The sequence below is a fragment of the Rattus rattus genome, chromosome 14 (genome assembly GCF_011064425.1).
Source record: "Rattus rattus isolate New Zealand chromosome 14, Rrattus_CSIRO_v1, whole genome shotgun sequence".
Taxonomy (NCBI): Eukaryota; Metazoa; Chordata; class Mammalia; order Rodentia; family Muridae; genus Rattus; species Rattus rattus.
In genome coordinates, this window is record NC_046167.1 from 7175106 (window position 1) to 7197224 (window position 22119).

The 22119-nt window shown below is 37.8% G+C and overlaps 1 protein-coding gene across 1 annotated transcript in view; it reads right to left on the reverse strand.

Moving 5' to 3' along the window:
• The window catches only part of Plxdc2 (plexin domain containing 2), a 186248-nt gene that overhangs the window by 15523 nt on the left and 148606 nt on the right, over positions 1-22119 (reverse strand). Inside the window, exons 8-9 of the mRNA XM_032885180.1 lie at positions 19038-19133; positions 18706-18787 (exon numbers count right to left, since the gene is read on the reverse strand). Of these exons, the coding sequence (XP_032741071.1) occupies positions 18706-18787; positions 19038-19133 (178 nt within the window). The remainder of the gene's footprint in view (positions 1-18705; positions 18788-19037; positions 19134-22119) is intronic.

Below are 22119 nucleotides of genomic sequence, written 5' to 3' on the forward strand. Positions count from 1 at the left end.
TTTAAACGTGTATTTTTCTGTAATATAGAGAAGACACATGCCCGAGTCTTGTATGGAGTTTGTCCAGATCTCACACTTCTAACACGGATCTTATTTTCAAGGCTTTTCTTGGACAGTTTCATTTCTTCCTTGCTGTGATTTTCATAATCACACTCTGATGTTTCCAATATTAGCCTCCATGTGCATTTGGCAGAATTGATGTGGAAATAATTGAAGTCCTGATATATTCTAGCTTTCCAGACATTACAGTGTATTCACGGGCTCGTCTAAGCACCTCATCAAAGGTCTAGTGTTTCCTTTACGTAAATTCTACACGCTAGGTTTGTTGAGACTGTTTTGTCTAGTTGTGCTTTTATTTAGGTTTTAGTGTTGCACGTCTCAATGGCTATTCCTGATATAGAGAGCTAGTGATTTGTGTAATTGTTTTATAAATGGGTCCTTCACCTACAAATTACCGCTTGTTTCTCTTTCTAATAATAATATCTCTTGTTTATGTGCTTTCACTGTGTATTAACTAGAAATGTCACATAGTATCAGGTCTCACAGTCTTAGTTCATTCCCTGTTTTAATGGGAATGCAACTGAAGCTGCAACAGTATAATTTTAAGTTAGGAAATAATATTTATTGGTACATTTAATTAGCATTCTACTTTAGTCAGAGAATAATTTTTACTTAGCAAAAAAACATGCTGCTCTTTTCCCTAAAACTTTCCCCCATCTTTGAAGATATTAAATGATCCTCAGTACCAGTGCTGTGTATTTATTTATTTCCTCTCTTCCCTTTTTTGGAGGTGAATTTTTGCTTCTGTATCCCAACTTGGCCTTAAACTTGTTATCATTCCACCTTGGCCTTCCCAAGTGCAGCAATTACAGACATGAGCCACCAGGCCTGTCACATCAGTCAAATGGCTTATAGGAAACAATATTTGTAGTTATATGATAAAATTAGTATTTGACTATGGTTTAGTTTTAGTTTTTAGTTAGATTTGAATTTTTACCTCTGAGCTATGAAAATCCAAAGGTAATAAATAAATGAGTAACCCATAGCTAATATTATACATTATGAGGGAAACTGAAATTTTTTTTAGCAAAAAACCAGACAAAACAGCCTTAAGTACTGCCAAAGTGTATAAATTGGTAATGATTTGTTACTGTAAGGAGAAAAAGAGAATCCAAGAAAGTCAATATTTGGAACACTCAGTCATTGATTGCTTCATGCTTTGGGTCTTCTTTTATAAGATTACAAACTAAAATATATCAACTCAAAGCTGGATTGTTGGGGTCGGTGAGATGGCTCAGTGGTTAAGATCACTGACTGCCCTTCCAGAGGTCCTGGGTTCAATTCCCGTCAACCACACGGTGTACTCATATACAGAAAATAAATAAAATCTTTATAAAAAAAGAGCTGGACTGTTAAAATAAACACCAGTTACACCAGATTAAGAATAGTCATTGAACAATTAAACTTAATCCTCTTCTGAGACATGTGTATTAAGTTGACAAAGTAACGATTTAATGAACACTAAGTTAAAGATAGGAACCGGGAAGCACTTCGGTCATCACAACTCTTACCTCACAAGTTTGCAACTTGAGTTGAATTCCCAGAAGCCACATGAAATGCTTAGTGTGGAAGCATGTGCTTGCAATTTTAGTCATGGTGACATAAGAGGTGGAGATGAGTGGACCCCTGGTCAGCTAGTCTAAGTTGACATTTCAGGACAATACAAGACCCTGCTTCAAGTGAAGCATGTTGAAATTGTCCTCTGCCTTCTATATGCATGTGCACACATGAGCAGCAATACCCTTCCACTCGAGATACATACTTATATACATATACACTTGTACATATACATGCACACACACACACACACACACACACACACACACACACAGAAAGAACCTTAGCATCCATAAGGATTAAATGTACAGAAGTATGCTATACTTGTTAAAAGTTTTGTTACATTTCTTCAAGCTACATCTACATAAGTAAGTTGTTACATAATATTTGCATGTCTTTCTGGAGGTATACACATGCGTGTGCACATAGGAGTGGAGGTCAGAGGACGACCTTAGACGTTGTTCCTCAGGAGCTGTCTATTGTGGTTTTTGAGACATGGATCCTCACTAGCCTAGAACTGGTCAAACGGTCCAGCCTGGATAGGTCGGTGAGCTCCAGGGATTCACCGGTCTCTGCCATCTCAGTACTACAGTGACACGTGTGTGCCAGCATGCATGACAGTTTTATGTGGGTTTGGGAACTTAAACTCAGGTTCTTGTGCTTGCTGAAGAGCACTGTATTGGCTGAATTCTCTCCCCATTCCAAATAATATGTATTTCTATTTTAGAAAAGAATATATTCATTATTGTACAATACCCAAGGAAAGCTATCATTTTGTAGCCTGGAAGATGAATGGTTATAAAATTTATGAATTATAGAATATTTCTAAAAAAGAGTTCTGCTATTTTTCTACCTGACTAAATACAAAATGTATAGAATCCTACTTGGCAGTGCCCTGCTTGCATAGCCTGAAGAAATGAAGTACAGTATAGAATATCCTATCAGAAAAAAACTTCTATAAATATAGGATATCAAGATCAAAATATTCTATTAGTACAGAATATCAATGTAGAAAAATATCAGATGTAACATAGTTTATCCTTCCAATATCGAATACTAAAAGCCTTTTGAGCTAAGAAGCCATGAGTTAGTGATCAGTTTTAACATGCAGTGGGGGTGGGGCTGCCTCATTCTGTTTGACTATCACAGAGAGAAGGAATGAAAATAGTGGAGAGCACTGACACTTGCTCCAAGGTGTATTAAGTCGTGGCTTGGACTCCCACCAACAGTTGCTCATTATAGAATTCTCACCATCGACGTCTCCACAGCTATTCTCATCTGACTACTGCAAAATCTCAAGGCTGCACTACCTAATGGGATGCGATGGGAGTTTTAAAATTGCATAAATGAGGGGCTGGATGAACGACTCCATGTTTATTGTTCTCACTAGACATCCTGGATTTGGTTCCTAGAACCCATGTGGCAGCTAAAAATAATCTGTAATGCCAGTTCTAGGGGATCCAATTTTCTTCATTGGTCTACACAGGCACTTTATGCACATTGTGTTCAGTCAAACATGCAAGGTACTTGTACACATTAAACAAAAGAATGCATCTTAAAACTACTTTGCAAACCTGGCGCCAGTTTTTGCTTTGCAAGTTATAGTGATCGCTGACTGTTGCTAACACAGTTAAACAGTGTTGTGCAGTTTTGTGAAGATGGAGACTGTATAATTTGTCTTTGTTGGGAGCTTATGAGGAATAAATGAGGCAATGCAGGTGAAACAATGGTGTAGTGCTTTGCATAGTAGGCTTACAATGCACAGTAGGCTTACAATGGATGTTATTTATTGCCTTACCCTCCTGTAAATGTGTTTGTTAAAAATGCTGTAACACTACACATGTAAGGAGAGTCACACAATGTAATGCAAGACCTGATTAAGAACTAGGCTTCCTTCATCAGAAAAGCCAGAGTAGCAGAACTGAGGGAAGAAATCCTCACTTTTAGATGAGTACTTTCTTCTGGAATCAAAAACGTCTTTGCTAGGACCAACTTTGCTATTATGATTGAACAGAAAAAAGCACCGAGTCTTTAAGAAAGGAAACAGATCACAACCCCAAGGCTGTAGGACAGAGAGGATCACAGAAACTTCTGGAAGTTTCAGGATTCTATTTCGGACATTCCTTCTTAACAATTCCTGACTTCAATCCAAATGTCTCATAGTAAGCTGCGTATCACTACGACGGAGTGAACGGAGAAGAGCTGAGAATGACATGTGCCGTGTCCATGGCTCTGAAAAAGGAATGTAGAGCCTGGGGTATGTAACTTTTCTGTGCCTAATAAAACACTACTCTTGCCCATAAATTGTGACTCAGCAAACTTGTCTGCTCACAGGCTGTCTACATTCCCCGGGACCACCAACATGTGTGCATCAACACATTCTCAGTCTGTCCCTCCTCAAAGCCCAGGGACCTTCATCCTAAGTTAGTATTTTACAGTAAGGAAAGTCTCATAATTTCTCTTGGACTGTTGAAAGGGACAGAAAAATGGATGCAGGTGGTATGTTCCGATTCTCAGAATCCATTTTGATCCATAAACAATACAGGAAAAGAGTATGCAAGGATACTAGAAACCACCACCCTTTTCTCCTTCCAGAAAAACAGATGCTATTGTCCTCTGCCGATCCTTCTGTTTCTAGTGGACAGAGCACTGGGATCTTAGCGGGCTTGGATCTTCAGACAAGATCTTCAGAAAGAACTGTGTGGCTATGGAAGGGTTTTTACCAGAAAAGCACAAATTTATCACTGACTTTCTCCCACTGCCGGAGTTCAGGTCATATTTTGTCAGAAACTTCAGTAGTTGGGAGCTAATAAAGGGAGTCAAGGCAAGAAGGCTTGGCCATGAGCCTTCACCAGGCTGTACTCAGGACAATCTAGTTGTGTCTGGAATTCCATTTTAAGTGTTCCTCCTACTTAGGAAGAACAAGCTTGATAACCATGTTTTTGATTCTCTTGGACACTTTGCTCATTAATTAATACAGGCTCCTTATCAGTATATTTTATAGTGCCATTAAATCTTTTGGACAAGCAATATGAGCTCATTTGATATATGATATCAGTCAGGGAACAAGAGAAAGCAAGGGATTCTTTGTGTGTTCCTCCAAGTTGCTGCATGTAATAGCAGATAATCATAACTATGTAAATCATAATCACTACAAAGTACAAAATCTTGCATTGAGGAGATGTCTCCAATGGACAAAGGTGCTTGTTTCAAAAGTCTGAGGGATGATCTAAGTTCAACTCTGAATCCCAGAGTGGAAGGAGAGAAGACTCCTGAAACTTGTCCTGTGACATCTACTCATTTCTCATACACATACGCACATTTATAATGAAGAAGAAGAAGAAGAAGAAGGAGGAGGAGGAGGAGGAGGAGGAGGAGAAGGAGGAGAAGAAGGAGAAGAAGAAGAAGACGATGACGACGACGACGACAACAACAACTATGACGAAAGGAGGAGGGAGGAGGGAGGAGGGAGGAGGAAGGAGGGAGGGGGAAGGAGGAGGAGGAGGGAGGAGGGAGGAGGAAGGAGGAGGGGGGAAGGAGGGAGGAGGAGGAGGAGGAAGAAGAAGAAGAAGAAGAAGAAGAAGAAGAAGAAGAAGAAGAAGAAGAAGAAGAAGAAGAAGAAGAAGAAGAAGAAGAAGAAAGTTCTGGAAAGACTTTCATTTAGAACTTCAATTTTATATGCTTTAAGAGACTATCATCTGACATAACTTTTCTAATATTCCTGGTAAGTTAAAATATCTCTTCATAAATATATATCATAGTCAATATTCAGTTACACTAACCTTTCAATATACCAATATTTATTTTTGTTCAATGTCAGTAATTCATTTGGTTCAAAATTCTTCCCCCCTCACATTTGTAATAAAAGGACCAATTTAATTTCAACTTCAAAGTTTTAAAGAATAAATTCTTTAAATTATTATTCTAAGAATAAATACATTAAACTGTATGGAAACATTTTTCTAAGAATTAATAGAAATTCCTGCAGTGTTACCAAGGTTATCCCCTTATTTAAAACCATCGTGTTTGAGAACTTAGAATTGTATTTAGATATATAATATTAGATATTATGCTGCATGTTTTTGTGTTCATAAGTATTGTATAAAATCAATGTACCTCTTGGATTTCAAGCTGTACTTTCAATGCTTGGGAATAAGATGGTGGGAGTCGGGCATCCCTTAGTAGCAGAATGCTTATTCATCATATACAAGGCCTTGAGTTTGATTTCTTGCTGCAAACTAAGGATGTATAAGTTTTCTTTATTTGTGTTTTTACACATATATTATGTATTCTGTGCATTGTTGTATTTATGCTTTCATGTGTCTTAGCTCATATGTGTTTAGCTATGTGCCCATGAGGGTTCAAAATTGATGTCTGGTGGTTTGCTTGGTCACTCTTACTTTATTTTCTGAGGCAGGATCTCTTGCTGCCTCAGAGTTTGAAGTTTGAAAACCTTGCCTAGAGAACTTGCTCCAGAGATTCTCTGCCTATCCTCTGCCTCCAGACCCTAGGTGGATGGGCTAGACGCCACACCTGAGCAGGTTTACATAGGTCTAGGGATCTTCATGTTGATCCTCATGAAGCATAGCACACACTTTATCCCCCCCCCAGTTATTTCCCAAGACCCTTGACATGTAATTTTGGTATTATTATAGAAAGAGTAGTAGACTACATAATATTATATAGTATAGATTATAGAATGTTTGGTTTTCTTTTAATAATTTTGTTCTGATCTCTTCAGTATCTATCTGCAGACACACCTAAAAGCTTAGAAGCTTTCTTTGTGCATACAAGGCCCAGATTCCTAGCAGAGAGATGGCCCACAACACACTACTAAATTCCCCCCAATTTTAGGATTAATTTTGGTCATAGAAGACTGTGTTCTTCCATGCTCCCTACTTTTATTCTACATCAGACTTGTTTGGCATATAAAGTATCAAATTATTAAATGCTAATTCCATTTAATTTTTTATGCAGCTCATGTTTACCAATGTTCTGTATTATTAAAGACAGCAAAAAAAACAGAGTAGAGTTTTTAAGAATTGGAATGTGAAACAATTTTCCACTTCATAAGCTGGTCGGTGTCACACTGGGTTAACATCATAGCTGGACATTTTTCTTCAGCCTTTTTATTGTTGCTTTAAGTTATTGCACTAACACACACTGTCCTTAGCTTCATGATGGCATTCCACAACACTTAGTTCTTACATGCTCTCCTCTACACCAAACTCCCCTCTGGACGGTCATCCTTTTCACATATGTCACATTCATTCTGTTAGCTTCTCTTCCTCACCCTCCCCACATTCCCCGAGCACGGCTTTTCCTTCAATGTTTTCTGCTTTATTTATACAGCACCACTGCATACGTCACCAAGCTCTTCAAAACCTGACTCAATATTTGTTTCACAATTGGTGTGAATACATCTTATTAGCTGACACATTGATTATACATTACACAGCCTTCAAAGTTTTGCAAACTACATTTCATGAACGGTCAGAAAAAATTTTGTCTAGAACCCACATAGTCTCTTTCATGGGAACTCCATTATGGAAGAGAAATGTATGGGAACATTTTGGGTACCAGACATGGCAAACTCAGACAACAGCACGGAGTGGAAGACAGGATGCCACTTGCAGGGATGAGCATATAACTTATTGGGAAAATACTCCAAGCCTGAGGAGAAAGAAGAAAATGACTGGATGGGGAGAAGACAAGCCCCAGGTAGGCAGGTCTTGGAGAATCCAGCTCTTTTGGGGAGGCAGAGACAGTTCTGATCTCTTCCTTCATACAGTGCATTGTCCTCTTATGTGCAAAGGCTGCTGTTAATTTTAATAAACTTTGTGAACAAAATTTCCTGTGAGAAAGCTATCTCTGAATATACACACATTCTTAATTCTCTTATGATTTGGGTTCATGATTATGCAGTAAAATCTAAAGTGTATATAGCACTTTTAGTCCCCCAAATATTGTTTCTTTGCATATACCACATGCTTCAGGTTATGAAGTGGAGTCAGTAGTGTCCTGATGATTCACACTCTGGTAAATGTGTAGAAAATGAGACAGGAAAGAGCACTAGTCATGATTCTGCCCACATAGCAAGGTTCTCATATGCATCTCCCCACACAGTGAGGTGAGGTTCCCATATACCTCTCCCCACACAGTGAGGTTCCCATGAGAAGTCTATGTGCTATTTTTATTACTTTGCTTCATTTGTGACTGTTATTTTTCATGAGAACCTTGCCAACACTACATTCCACATGAACATAATCCTAACTAACGTTAAATCATAAATTCTGTGTTCTTCAGAACACTTTGTAATTATCAAGCATACTAATACGTTTCCAATGGTCAGTAGGCATTTTCTCCAGAGACTACGTGTGGGCTTACTCCTAAGTTTCAGATTGCATGTACAGCCTATGCACATACTTGGGAAATACTTGAATGCTAACATTTTAATCCTAACATTTATGCATTTTCATCTCTACAAATGTTCCCTATATTTAATTAAGAAGAAAACTCTTGCTCTATCCATGACTTTTTTGTAACCTTGGTTCAAACTCCTTAATTATCATTTACTTAATTTATGAAACAAGGTTCTAACACCTTTTCACATAATTGTGAAGATTAACAGGACAGTCAAACTGATAGACACCAGCATCAGGAAATCAGGAAGTGTATGATACAGAATACAAGTAAAACAAAATGTAATGATTACAAGTGCCTTTCAAACCCCGATATATGTTGCATCTCTATCCTTCAAAGAGTCTCACTGCATTCTCTGCAGTTTAACAGGAAACGCAGCGACAGAAGAAAATCTGAACAATAATAAAACAAACCCGCATGTTACTAGAGTGCAGAAGAGGGATAGATTCATTCTGACTGGGGCATAGGGCAATTCTGAGGTCTTCTCTGGGGGATCACAGGGCACCACATTAGGAATATAAACTGTGTACTTTTAAGAGAACCAATCTTCAGAAATTGTTATAGTCAGGGATGTGATTCATGGAGAGAATAAAAAGTTCTCCCTTGACCATGAATTGTCACAGAAAAGAGAAATCGAGAGCTGTGGCAATAAAAGGAAAAGTAGCATTCTAGAGAGGATAGAAAAAAGTGAATCTCATGGATCTTCAGACTCACCTAGTTTTTTCCACAAAACTCAAGAGAGGGAATACAAGAATGCTAATCTTTTCAACCATCAAACTTTATGTTTCACCTGTTATGGATCGTAAGCTTTTCAAAGATCTTTGTAATTTTATGAAGATATAAACTTTTAAGCTAAGACTTAGAAGGTTCTAGAACTACAAAAGTAAGCACTGTGATTGCACTAAATTTAGTGTGTAAGCACTAAATTTCATTTGTTTCTTTCTGCTCTTAACCATGGATGGCAGATTACCAATTGTCTCAAGTTCTTGCCGCTGGGGTTTCCAGTAGTGGTCCAGATTTTGCAACTGTAAAATGAAATATACCCATTACCTCCCTGCTCTGGACATTACAGGAACATAAATGAAATGAGGATAATGTTCCTTTTGGATTATGAAATTGTGCTATTTTGTTTTGCTAAAGGATACATTTTAATGAAAGGTAAACAAATGAGAAAATAATTTAAAAACAATTCTTATTTTTATGTAAATGTTGAAGCACTGTCTTGAGTATCATTCTGTTATGTTTTGACAATCCTTCTAAATTTTAATGAGAGTCAAAGCAAAACGAGTACACTATGATCAATTTTTGCTGCTTTTTCATTAGGCATCATATCACTCTTTTCAACAGAATATTGTCAGTCTTCAGTTCCTCATTATTCGAGACTCGTGTCAGTTGCTTTTAGCACTTGACAACTGTGAGCTTTGCTTTTAAAATGTTTATTTCTTTGTCCTTTAAGTATTACATTCCTGTTCCCATAACAGATTGGCACCCACCGTTTTATAAAATTGAGCATACATAATTTCATTCTTAGACAATTAACTTTTAATTATTCCAGGGGAACTCATTATTTTATTAATGCCAGCAAGTTACCAGAATAGGATTAAACTTAACAGTGAATGGTTCTATTTTAAGATATTCCTTATTGGTTCGTTAGATTGGATTTGTGGAAGTATAGCTTTCTCAATTATGAACACATGGAATGTAGCTTTCATGGTTGGTCAAGAGAAATAAGACTTTCAAATCACTGAAAAGTACTGAAAAAGCTGTTAAGAACATACGTAACACTGAATAGCACGACAGATTTTTCTCTCTGGTTAGCCAAAGGGTGCTCAGAGGAAGTGCAAGCACACCGTTTGTTGATTGGAAAATCAAAACCAGTTTAAAAGGGCGCCTTTGTGCTCTCAGGTTGTATTTGATTAGCAGCAGACGTTGCTCAAGCATTGTCTTATTTACAATCCAAAAAAAAAAAAAAAAAAAGGAAAATGGCTTCTCCTCTGTATTCCTACCCTTCCCTGACTCTTACAGAGAATCAACCAGGAAGAAGTAAGCAAACATGAAATGTACGTACAAGCATACACTTTTCAACACCATGTTTTTGATGTAAGGAAAAGAATTGTGTATATTTTATCTCCATAAAGCTACCAAATACAATGAACATCATCCCAGAAGAAGGAGATGTCGATATGTACTCAGCTTCGCTCTCTGCTCAGGTGAAATTGACTTTTGAGTTTTTGAAATAGCAGTTCTAATCCAATTGAAATCATTTCTCTTTCTTCCAATTCTTGTTCTGTTTCTTGTATCAGCGTGCTATGTATAAAGACTCATCAGCCCCTGCTGCAGGTGCACAGTGATGGCTCAGGTTAGAACACGGGAGACTGAGTTTAATTTCTTCAACAACCATTTGGTTTAAGTGCTTCACTTTAAGCAACTAATGCCTGACTTTAGCTGCTGCTTGCCTCTCTTAAAAATACTGCTTCATGCGCTGAGGAGACACTATGCCCAGTGGAGAGACATCTAGGGGACAAGTTCTCATACCTGGGAAATGAGTTTCCACACATCTTGGTACCCATCTCTTTTCCTGCCTGCTGCCAGAAATTCATGAATATGACTGCAGGCTTGAACTGGGAACCTTCCCTCATCTTCAGAAAAGTATAAAACAAGACCAGGTTTCTCCCAAGTGGGCTTTGATTTCTCTCTTGAGATACTTTACCAGGCTTGCCTCACTCTGGCGTTGGAGTCTGAACTCTCCTTATAACGTCTGATTGATTGATTGATTGATTTATATCCTCATAACTGCCCCTTACTAGTCCCCCTCTCACACAGCATTAACAACTTTTAAAATGGAGTCCTTATTTCCCAGTAATCCATCTGTATTTCTCTTAAACTCAACTCTCATGGAAATCATTCACTAAGAGTCTTTGAAAACAGTTATTATGAATGGGGTTTAGACTAAGATAAAGTAAAAATTCAATTTAATATCTATAGGTATTATGCTCAAATATTTTACCATGGTTGTAATGCATTTCCAAAAGTACAATGATTCTGCTAGAAAAGTGAATAGCCACTTTAATAGTGAGAGTTCTTTGAAAATCAGAATTAAAATATGTCCCAATGATTTTAATGAATTCATTTACTACAAACAAGGTTTTTACAGAAGCATCCTCTTTTTGAAGTCAAGCTCTTCTTCAGAAAATGTTATTTAAAAAATATTTTCCTGATGTTTGGCACTTTCTGAGGCAGTGTCTCAGATCGAACCTAGATCAACTCCATACTCCAGATGTTTTTCAAAGATGTTTATTACTAAGCTAGGAATTATGAAGTGGGAATATTGGTGAGTGCCAGAGCAGCTAGTGTTTTGTGATAAAAATAATCTGAAAAGAACTGATTTAGGGAAGTGGGATGCCCGGAGTGGGGAAGCACGCTCTCAGAGGCAAGGGGTAGGGGCAATGAGATGAAGAACTGTAGGACAGGGGACCTGGAGAGAGGGCAACGGCGGGAATGTAAATAAATAAAATAATTAACTGAAGAAACCAACTTCTGGGTAAAGATCCACCCCTCACAATTATAAGAGCATCACTACTGGAAATTTTAAGGTGGCTGTTACTTAAAGATTCTTTCTATATCCATAGTCAAGACTGTGAATGAATGTACGCAAGCCTGTAGGCCTTAGTTTGCCATTTTTGCTCTTATATGGTTCAATGCCTCAAGCCCAGGGGATGATGTCTCTCACGGTGATATGGATTTTCTCATATCAATTAACACAATCAAAGCAACCCCGTATAGGCATGCCCATGGGTCACCCTAATCTAGAAAACCCACAGAGACTCTCTCCCCAGTTGATTCTAGATTGTATCAAGTTGACACTTGAAACTACGCACAACCTAGCTAACAGCAAATTTTTATTTACATGATTTTGTGTGTGTGTGTGTGTGTGTGTGTGTGTGTGTGTGTGTGTGTGCATGCGCAGTAGTAGTAGTAGGTCTCACTTTAAATTAGGAATCACTGTTTCAAACAACTTTAGCAAAACCATTAAGGGGAAATGTAATTATATTTTTAATGTGAATCAGCATTTCTACCATGTTCTCATATCATCTCAGGATGCATAAAGATATTTACTACTAAGCTGAGTTTCTAAGCTGCTTCCTGGACCACTAAACACAAATACCTTATTAGGCAGTACGTGGACTTCCATTCTGACAGTCCCTGTGGCTATTCTTATCTAGTGTTAACAGCTGACAATGTCAAAAAATTGGGGTCACTTGGATTTAAAGCATGTTGAAAATGAATATATCTTGGTGACACATTATTCTGTCCTGTATTTATTGTTAATTGTCTGTGTCACTATGCACCCATCCTGACATTCAGTCTGGCTTCATCAAGGCCACACCACCGGGCCCCGTTCCAGCACAGACATGGGTATTCACTCTTTTAGAGTTCGGGAATGCTCCCTTGATTTTGGGATCCTCCTGAAATTTGGCTACATAGACAGGTACGTCCTGATGTACTAGAAAGGCAAATATACTGACTAGAGAATACACTACAGTCTCAGTCTGTACTGTGCCTACTCTGGTCTCCAGGTCTAGACATGTGAGCAACTTACACATTTTCATTGGCTATATATCATTAAAACTTCATGGCTCTTAGATGTCTCTACTGAAAAGATGACATCAGTTCTCTTTCCTATCTATGTTGTCCAAGCAAAGGTTACCATGGAAAACTAAAATTGATGCTTACTGAAATGTTCTGTTGTATCTGAAATATCATCAAATGTATAGCTGCTATCAATAGGAAATCTTTTAGAACTATAAATAGAGCCAAACTCATATCTTCAACAAGATAAATACTGAAAATCATAAAAATTTGAACAATCTAAATATTGTTTACAGACAATGATGAATGCTGTTGTTTGAGCCTCAGTAATCTCAGAAAGTATGTATTTTTTCTATCTCTTGCTCGTCTCTATAACTCAAACCACAGACAAGAAAATATACTTTTTGAGCTTCCAGAGTTATACTGGTAAAATATAACAAAATTACTCCTCTTCTCTTTAAGTGTTTAAGCCCAAAGGTTTTCTGTTAGCCTAAGAGTGAGACCCCCTCTACCAATCTGCCCTGTTCTCCCATAAGGCCACTTTCTCTCCATAACCAGCTTACAACGGAGCTGCATTTTTTAACAATCAAGTCTGACCCTTTGAAGGCCATTCTGTTTGAGGTAGACTTGGCTTTCACCCTGCTGCAGTGGGCTCCTGTCAAAGCACAGGTACATTATTATCTCCTCCTAGACGTCCTATCTGGCCAGTTAGTCACAGCAACTTCACCATCTTTTTCAATTCCAATAGAATGCCTCGCACATCTGCGATCTATTCAATTATTAATTCATTTACTTTCTAGCTTAAATTAAACTTTGAGCTCTACAAGAGCTATGACTTTGATCAATACTTGATTATTGTGATTTCGCACGGTTTTAATCAGTGAGAAATTGGGGTAATAAGGTAATTGGTATGCTGTAAAATAAGCAAATATTTCAATAGTCAAAATATATTTTAATTAAAAATTCACTTTTGGATGAGGGTGACTGATCTGGCCAATGTCTCCTTGAAGGTGCAAAAAGAAAAGGGGACAGGCGTGGGTTACAAAGAAAACACAAAAAAACAAGTATGTTTGTTCTCCTGCAGAATCTAGTTTTAAAATACATACTGTATATGTATATATATGAACATATGTATGTATATATAGATATATACAATGTATTAATATTGATACAAACACATATAAATATTTATGTGACATGAAAGGAAGGAATTGTTTGGGAAGACAGGTGATCAGCACGTGGAGTAAGAGGGTAAGATTGGGTATTGGGCAGAAAGTAGAGGAAAGTACAATGACTCACTATGCATAGTGAGTATCATGTGTATAAGAAGATGATAATGAAACCATTATTTTATATCGCTAATTTTAAAAATCAAATTAAAAATTAAGTCAGTAAAACTCTCCTTTCTTAAAATATTTTATATATCTGCTCTCAATGCCCTGTTTCTTCTTGTTACTGTAGCTCCCAATAGTACTAATTCTATTCACTCTATATGTATTTGCGCAAAGACTATCTCCCTATACCCAAAACGTAAGTTCTATTAGTGAACTGAATCTCTTTTTCTTTCCTTCTCTTTTCACCTCTCTCCATCTCCCTCCCTCTCTATTCCTCACCTCCCTCTGTCCTACTCAATACATTGTCTTGAATAGTGACTTGACCAGAGACTTTATTCTTGAATGTGTGACATGAAGATTTATACTAAAATTAAAATGATTAATTCAAATTCTCTCAATTTGCAGAGAGGGAACAAACACACCCCTTCCTAGAAAAACATGAGCTAAGTATTTTCATTAATTTCTGTCAATAGCAGACCTCCTATGTGTACTTTTAACACAAATCCTCTTAGACACTGGGCCAGCCATGGCATATATTTTGCCTTATTTTTTGTCCCCTCAAAGTGGGAATTAATGGAAATAGACGAAACAATTAAATTTAATCTTATTTTTTTTTAAGCAAGCTCAATTTGAGAGTTGAGTAATTGCTAGTTGCTTATTATCAGTTTAGGCTAAATGAGCACAGGCAAGAAAGAGAGAATCGTGGGATAAAAAACCAGGGCAATATCTGTACTACCTAATCTAAATGTCTTTTGTTTTGTTTATTACTTTCATGAATGCACCAAAGTCTGCGGAAAATCATGCTGGACAGCAAAGCTAAGTTTGGAAGCTTACAGGTCTACAGAGAAATTAGTGAAGGGCAGTGGGTAAATTAACACGAATAAAAAGCAATGAGCCATAGTTAACCCGATTAATGAGACAAATTTTGGAATGTATATAACTGGGTTGCTCAAAATTAAAATGGAATCTGATACTTTAAATCTGAGCTCCATTTTGAACACAGTAATCGCAGTACCGTGTAGAAACAGACACTTGTGTTGGTAGCAGCCAGCAGAGTCCTGTGAAATCAGTACCTGTAGCACAGGCCTTGGGCAGAATGTGTCCCTCCTCTACATCTTGGTTATGCCATTTTGAAAAGTCATCCAATTTTCTTGCAGCTTCAAGGATGTGCCAGTTTAAAATTAGCTTGCTTAGTGCATCCAAATGTCAGATGCAAGCAGACCAGGTGAGCTAGACAGATCCAAAGTGGGAAGTCACACAGATTAAAATTCAATGTCCAGACTTATCATTTACCAGGCTGGAAACCCCGAAGAAGCATCTTAACCAAAGCACCTTGGCTTCCTCTGACAAAATATTCTTCTAAAATGTACTCTTTACATACAATGCCTGCAAACTCTTCAGCATGTTATGTGACTCAGTAATCTCCCAACAAAATGAAAAATCTAACAGGAGAAGCAGATTTCAACTCATGGGCTTTGACTGAAAATTGCTTTCTTCAAATGTAGAATATATATTTCAACAGAATGCATATTTTTAAAGTGGTTAACATTACATATGTTTCTAGGCGAGACTTCAAAATGTTCATTTACTTAAAGATTATTTTAGGCAGAAATTCTAATTATCCAAAAATGGTACATGTCTGCTGTCTTAATATGCAGAAACCTGAGGCAGAATGATGCAATGTTCAAGGCCATGCTGTGGTACAGAGTAAGAGCCTATTTCAAATAACAAACCAAAACAAAACCATCATAGCTGATAAGGGTCATGAACTTGTGCTGGGTTTCCACAAAGCTTCTGTCTTTAGGACTAGAAAGTCTCTTATCCTGGAACATCCCAAGTCCCAGAAAAACCTACACATGATTTATTTACCCAGAAACTAATCATGATTTATTAATTACATAATATAATATCAATGCATTTCTAGACAAAAGAGATAAAGGAAAATATCATTTACGGTCTTTCCCTTTAACACATCTGCAAAGGATATGAACAAATGTACAAAGAGCAGCAACCCTCACCCTAATGGTCATGGTTTGGGAAGGCCTGATCTTGAAGTAGCTATGAATGTGGTTGATCAGTGTCTTTCACTCAATTGCTTTTAGCATTTTTTTTTAACTTCGGAAGTCAGTATGTGAACAAATTTTGAATGATTTCTGATATGTCTGGGATCTTTACAAAATCTTAGCAAATAGACACATAAGCTCCAATCTTTGATTTATAGTGGCTCTGCCCACTCTACATTTATAACTCAGTTAAAATCTGCTCTGAAGAAATGTTAAATGCCTGCTTGGCTTTTCATTATTTGAGATTCATTTCTCAAAGGAAATGGCTGGTACAACATGTTCAATTGAAAACAGAACTGAAGTTCTCATAAACAATGCTCTAGCCGCAATAGGCAGTGGTAACTGTAAAGTTAGCCAGTTAAAAATGCAACGTCCAACAGTGAGGAGAGGGAACTTAGAGAATCTTCCACCAGTAGAAAGACGGGGCATCAAGTGGAGGGATGGGGTTGCCATCCCACAGTCACAAACACTGACCCAGACTTGGGGAGGCTCCAGGACCTGACACTATTACTAATGCTATGGTGTGCTCATAGATAGGAGCCCAGCATGGCCGTCTTCTGAGAGGTCCAACAAGCAGCTGACTGAGAAAGATGCAGATACTCATACCCAACCAATGGATCCAATCGTAAGAGACTTCTATGGTTGAATTAGGGAAAGGCTGGAAGAAGCTGAGGAGGAGGGAGATCCCATAGGAAGACCAGCGGTCTCAACTAACCCAGATCCCTGAGAACTCTCAGACACTGAGCCACCAAACAAGGCAGCATACACTAGACCCCCAACACACATACAGCAGAGGACTCTCTGGACTGACCTTAGTGAGAAGATGCACCTAAGCTTTGAGAGACTTGAGGCCCCAGGGAGTGGGGGAGTCTGGCATGGTGGGGTGGGGTGGGAAGTGAGGACATCATCTTGGAGACAGTGGGGAGGAGGAATGGGATTTGGAACTGTGGAAGGGCAGACTGGAGTGTAAAATAATAAAAGTAATAAAATAAAAATGTTTCCTAAAGTTATGAAAATTTTGCATTCTATCATTATTCCTTCAGTAACGTTTAACAGGACTTTAATATGCCCTTAGCATGGCAGAAATGCTGTAGCAGGTGAATGGAGAGAGCATTTGTCCTCTATGTAGCGAGCCACTGAGCCACGTCATCTGGAGGGAGAAGATGATTGTTATAATGATGGAGGAGGTTGTAACTCTATCTGGGTTTAGCGATCCTGCCCATGTTCTTTGTTACTGCTTCTTCAAGCACCTTGGACCTATGTGACGTGCTCAATGACGAGTGAACAAAGTGACTTCTTAGCAGTCTTCTGTATTAATCTTCTATGGTCATGGTTCCTAGGTACCCTCAGTGGTCAATTAAGTTGGATCTGGAATCAACTAGGAGACATGCCTATAGGCTGGGTGAAGAGGGTATTCCCAGGAATAGTTGAAAGTGGATTGATGACCCTGCTCTAGAGAGTGCATCACTTAGGATCTTATTAAAATCATTGTTGCTTGCCTGCTTGCCTTTGGGTTTTGTGGTGAAGTACAAACCCTATTGTTACTTCTGTTGTTACGATGAAACCTGAGTTCCTTTTGCCTTCGATCATAAACAAAGGGTAGCTGATCTCTAAGAACTATCTAGGCCTTCAGAATCATACTGGGACTCCTGGGACACACAGCCCTGTGTGCATAAAAGCTGCACTCTCAGCCCCTTTAGCATTAGCCATACATAGTGGAACTTCCTAGAGCTCTATTGGGCAAGCAAATCTAATATAGCCCTTTTTATAATTTATGTCCATTCTAGTCAAGAACTAATGCATTCCGCTTTTCCCAGAACCAACCATTGAGCTGATTCTTCCTTGAGCCAGCTTAGTTTCACCAATTTATACAAGTTTTTGCTTGGAGTATGACCATCCATTATTTGAAGAAGCAGCAATCTGCTTCCCATGTCATATATATCTCACCCTCTTCAGCTTCTTTAAAACCCCTGAGAATGAACAATCACCTTTACCACTGAAGAAAAACAGTAAATATTTTTGACACGAACAAACTATGCATCTTAAGTTCCAAGTTTAGAGTACAAGGTCAAAGCGACATACACATTTCAATCAAAGGAAGGTCAGGTGAGGTCAACTTCAGCCACCATCAGTAATGTTGACTAATAACCTTTCAGCTACTAGATAGGACATTTTAAAAATGTGTATTTGATTACTGAAATATATCACTGTTTGGAAAACATACTTCATACCACGCTTTCCGTAGAATAAGGGATGAAATTATCCATCCGAGGCTTGGCATATATATCATGATGTATTTTAAACCCTGCAGAGAACTATAAATCTATGTCAGGTTCTGGCCATATAGATCACAGAGTTTCTTAGTCATTTTAAGCATTTGACAAATGGATATACTTAAATCTCCTCTTCCAAGCACATTGGTTTTCCACATTAGTCTGTCTCATTATGGCTATACATTCATATATATATATATATATATATATATATATATATACACACACACACACATACATACACATACATACATACACACACACATATATATAAATATGCACACATGCATATGTTCACACTGAAGTAATACAGGATCTATACACTTCACAAAATTTATCACTTAGTGTTTATAGGAAACGAGTCTTTCTAAAGTTACAAAATATGGTATTTATAAATTGTTTTACCTTTGAAGTTTGCTACACCAACTGCAGTTGAAACCAATCTGCGAGGACACACAAGGGCCACAACCATTGAACTGGAGACATGCTAAGAAACAGGAGAGTACAGAGTCATCAAGGCTCACTGACAGTGAAGAGGTGAGAAAGACTAATTATTCAAACTAAATACCACTCCCATCCCTGTGCACATCAGGGTCAGGATCCTCATGTTTGACAAGCATTAGGATTGCACTAGGGTTCCATGCTGAACACAGTAATTATAAACAGACTTATTAAATAGATCAGATTGTCAAACTTGAAAAGTCTTCTTCCCATTTCACTCTCTGAAATTGACTTACTTGGGAGTGGGGTCATCTCCACAGCTGAAATGTTGGTAATTTTGGACATCTGTAGTTCTACACGGTGATATTCATAAATTGTTCTTCTTCGAACATCTATAAAATAACAAGTGAAGGAGAATCAGCTTTGATTATTTCTCCAGTTATAATTTTAATAATAGATTAGCATATTAATATTGGTTATTCAAGAGATACCCTTTCCAGAAAGAAGCCACTTCTGCTTTAACCAGGGGGAAGCTGTGTCATTTTGACCTTGGGATACTATTGGTCAAATCCTTCAAAACTCTATCAAGCATCCTCTAAAGGTTGTGCATGTGGTACAGTGAGTTGGAGGCCTGCTAGCTCACGGAAATATCATAAATATCAATCTCCACTTTCCACATCATTGATAAAACCACTTTTGGATTATTGTTATGCTCTTCCCTGGTCAGACTTTAACTTGATGCTGTCTTAGATGGGAAAGTATATACATTTGTACTCATTATTTCACTCAGTGCAAAGCTTGTCTTGTTTATAAATCTGGAAAACAATGCTTAAAGAGACTAATCCAATTAATTTATTTTTGTATAATTGAGAAAACCATATATATTCTCCCCAATCCTTAGTAACTGAGGAAGGATAAAGTTTCTTAATCATTACAAAAATACTCATTTCTTGATGTATGTTGCCTTGAAGTATGGAATTAGACCATTTTCTTTTAAGTTTGGAAGAAAAATAAATAACTGTTTTTTCCCTTTGCCTGTGTAGAATGAGTTTCCAATATATTTTTTTCCTGTGTGTTTTGCACACATGAGAAAGTTTGGCAAGTTTGGAAAACGCCCATCATATTAGTTGAGTTCTACCACAGAAGCTCACTGTTCATTCAGAGTCTACTTTGAAAACCTCAGCTCGTGGCAGTGGGTGAGGGTGGTGGTTCAGCTGCCTGCCCGGTTACCAGCTATTTACAGGAGACGAATTTAACAAGGCTAAAATTAATGAGAATCATTTTGTTTGGTGACCCGCCAGACAGCGAAGGTTTCCAAATGGTTGCTTCTGTCATATTTGAGAGACGACTCTGTTTAAAAAACAACTCGTTAGAGATTTATTCACTGGCCCTGCCAAACCTGGAGGTTTGCGTATGACTTCAGAAGTCTATTTAGCTCGCCTTTAGTGTGTCTTCAAGAAAATAAGCCACAATACATGTTTATTACTTCAATTTCTTTCTTACAATTTCTAAAAAAAAAATCTTAAGATTTACTAAACTTATCAATAAATAGCTCTTACAAATTAGAAAGCAAAAGAAAGTAATCTTTCACAGAGCAACACCCAGAGAAAATACATTCCAGTGATGGGGATATTCTGGTGATATGATTCAATGTGCAAATGTTGAATTGTTGGTTTGAGAAAGTCTGACCACTAACAGGGTGGAACACTGTACAGACATATAGAAATGCAACGACTTCTAGCCCTCCCCACGTCCATTCCAATGGATTAACTAGTTTCTTCTTTGCTTTTCTGCCTTAAAAGTAAATATTCACAAGAGACGGTAATGGTAATTTTGCGTATTACCCTATCCTTACGTTTACTATCTTAGTACTTTGAATGGTCCAACACATGCTTTGTTCTCCTTTCTTATTTGCTTTGCCCATGCTTAATGACTGGCTCCAAATGTTTATGTTGTATTTGTTTTCTAGTCCAAATTGATCCCAGCCTTCAGCACCAGCTACTCAATACTTGTAAACGGTAGACCCTGTATATCACAAGGTTCATGGGCAGCATGCTGACCCAAGGAAAATAAACAAAAAGGAAAAACAGGATGCTACTTCAGCAGTTTCCCACCCAAAGAGATAGTAACAGACTTGAGTATTAGGAGTTACAAAATGAAGCACATAGAAAAACATTTTAAAGTGTTAGCTATAAAGGTTTTTTTTTTCTTTCTAATTCTGTTTTACTTCCAGAAAATGTCTGTCAAACATTAAATAAAACAGTACAGACTCGGCCGACCAGGAAGTGCTCATCTCTGCCTCACCTCCGGTCATTCTTTATCATTTTCTTACTACGATTCAAGATTCAGAAGAGTGCGTAAGCCTCAGGGATACATGTCATCAGTTAATATCTCGTGTGTTAAGGAAATCAGCTCGAAGGGAAAAGGACCACACTTGTTCCCCCTTCAGTCCTCAACCATCTGACAGATGCTTAAACATGCTTCATTTCTTAGCTCCCTTCAGGAGTCATCGGCCCAGAGAATTAGAATCAAGGTCGGGAGAAGAGGACTGTGTGGAGTCCTCACAGCATGTATCTGACATGGTCCTTCAGGTCCAAAGCCTGGTTCTCCTTGCTCCCAAGACTTAGAGAAAGATTATGCAATGTCATTAAATCTCATGTCATTAAATTTCAGGTCATTAGTTATTAGGTCTCATGCCAGTAATTATATTATTTTTCAGAGAGCAGAAAAAAAAAAGGATGACTGCTTCATGAAATGGAAATTAGTGGAAAAGAGTATGATTTTCTTTCAACCTTAGAATGAAGTGTTGAACAAAACAAGCACAGTCAAACCAGTGGATAACCATCTAGGGCTCAAACATTTAAATGTCTGGCCTATACCACAGTGGTTGAACCTGTACTGAAAATCCAGTTGGGAAAATTAACATGACAGCGTGTTTTAAGTGCAGGTTACTGAGCTGGTTAAAATTACAATCTTCCTTGCGTAGCAGGTAGACGTAATAAAATCAATATTTGTTATGTAGTAGGTGAGGGAAGCAATTTAATAAAATGGTGCCAAAAATTTGAGGCAAGCAAAAAAATAGAAAAATACAAAAAAGAATATAGTATCAAGTTATAATTTAACAAACTCAATTCTAACTGGGTAGCAAATTTCAGCAAAGATTGATTATAAATGCGTGCCCCTTGCTTTAAGGAATGAGGCAGCTACTGAGAAGGGTCTGCAAACCTAAGCTCTTCATTCAGTGGTTGAGTGATATAGAACCACGTTCACTCTGGCTTACATCAATTGATCGTGTACCATTCAGCATCCAGCAAATGTGCATTGAGCAAAGTGAACATCCAAACGCCTGAGCTTTAACCTTGTGTCTAAATCGTTTCT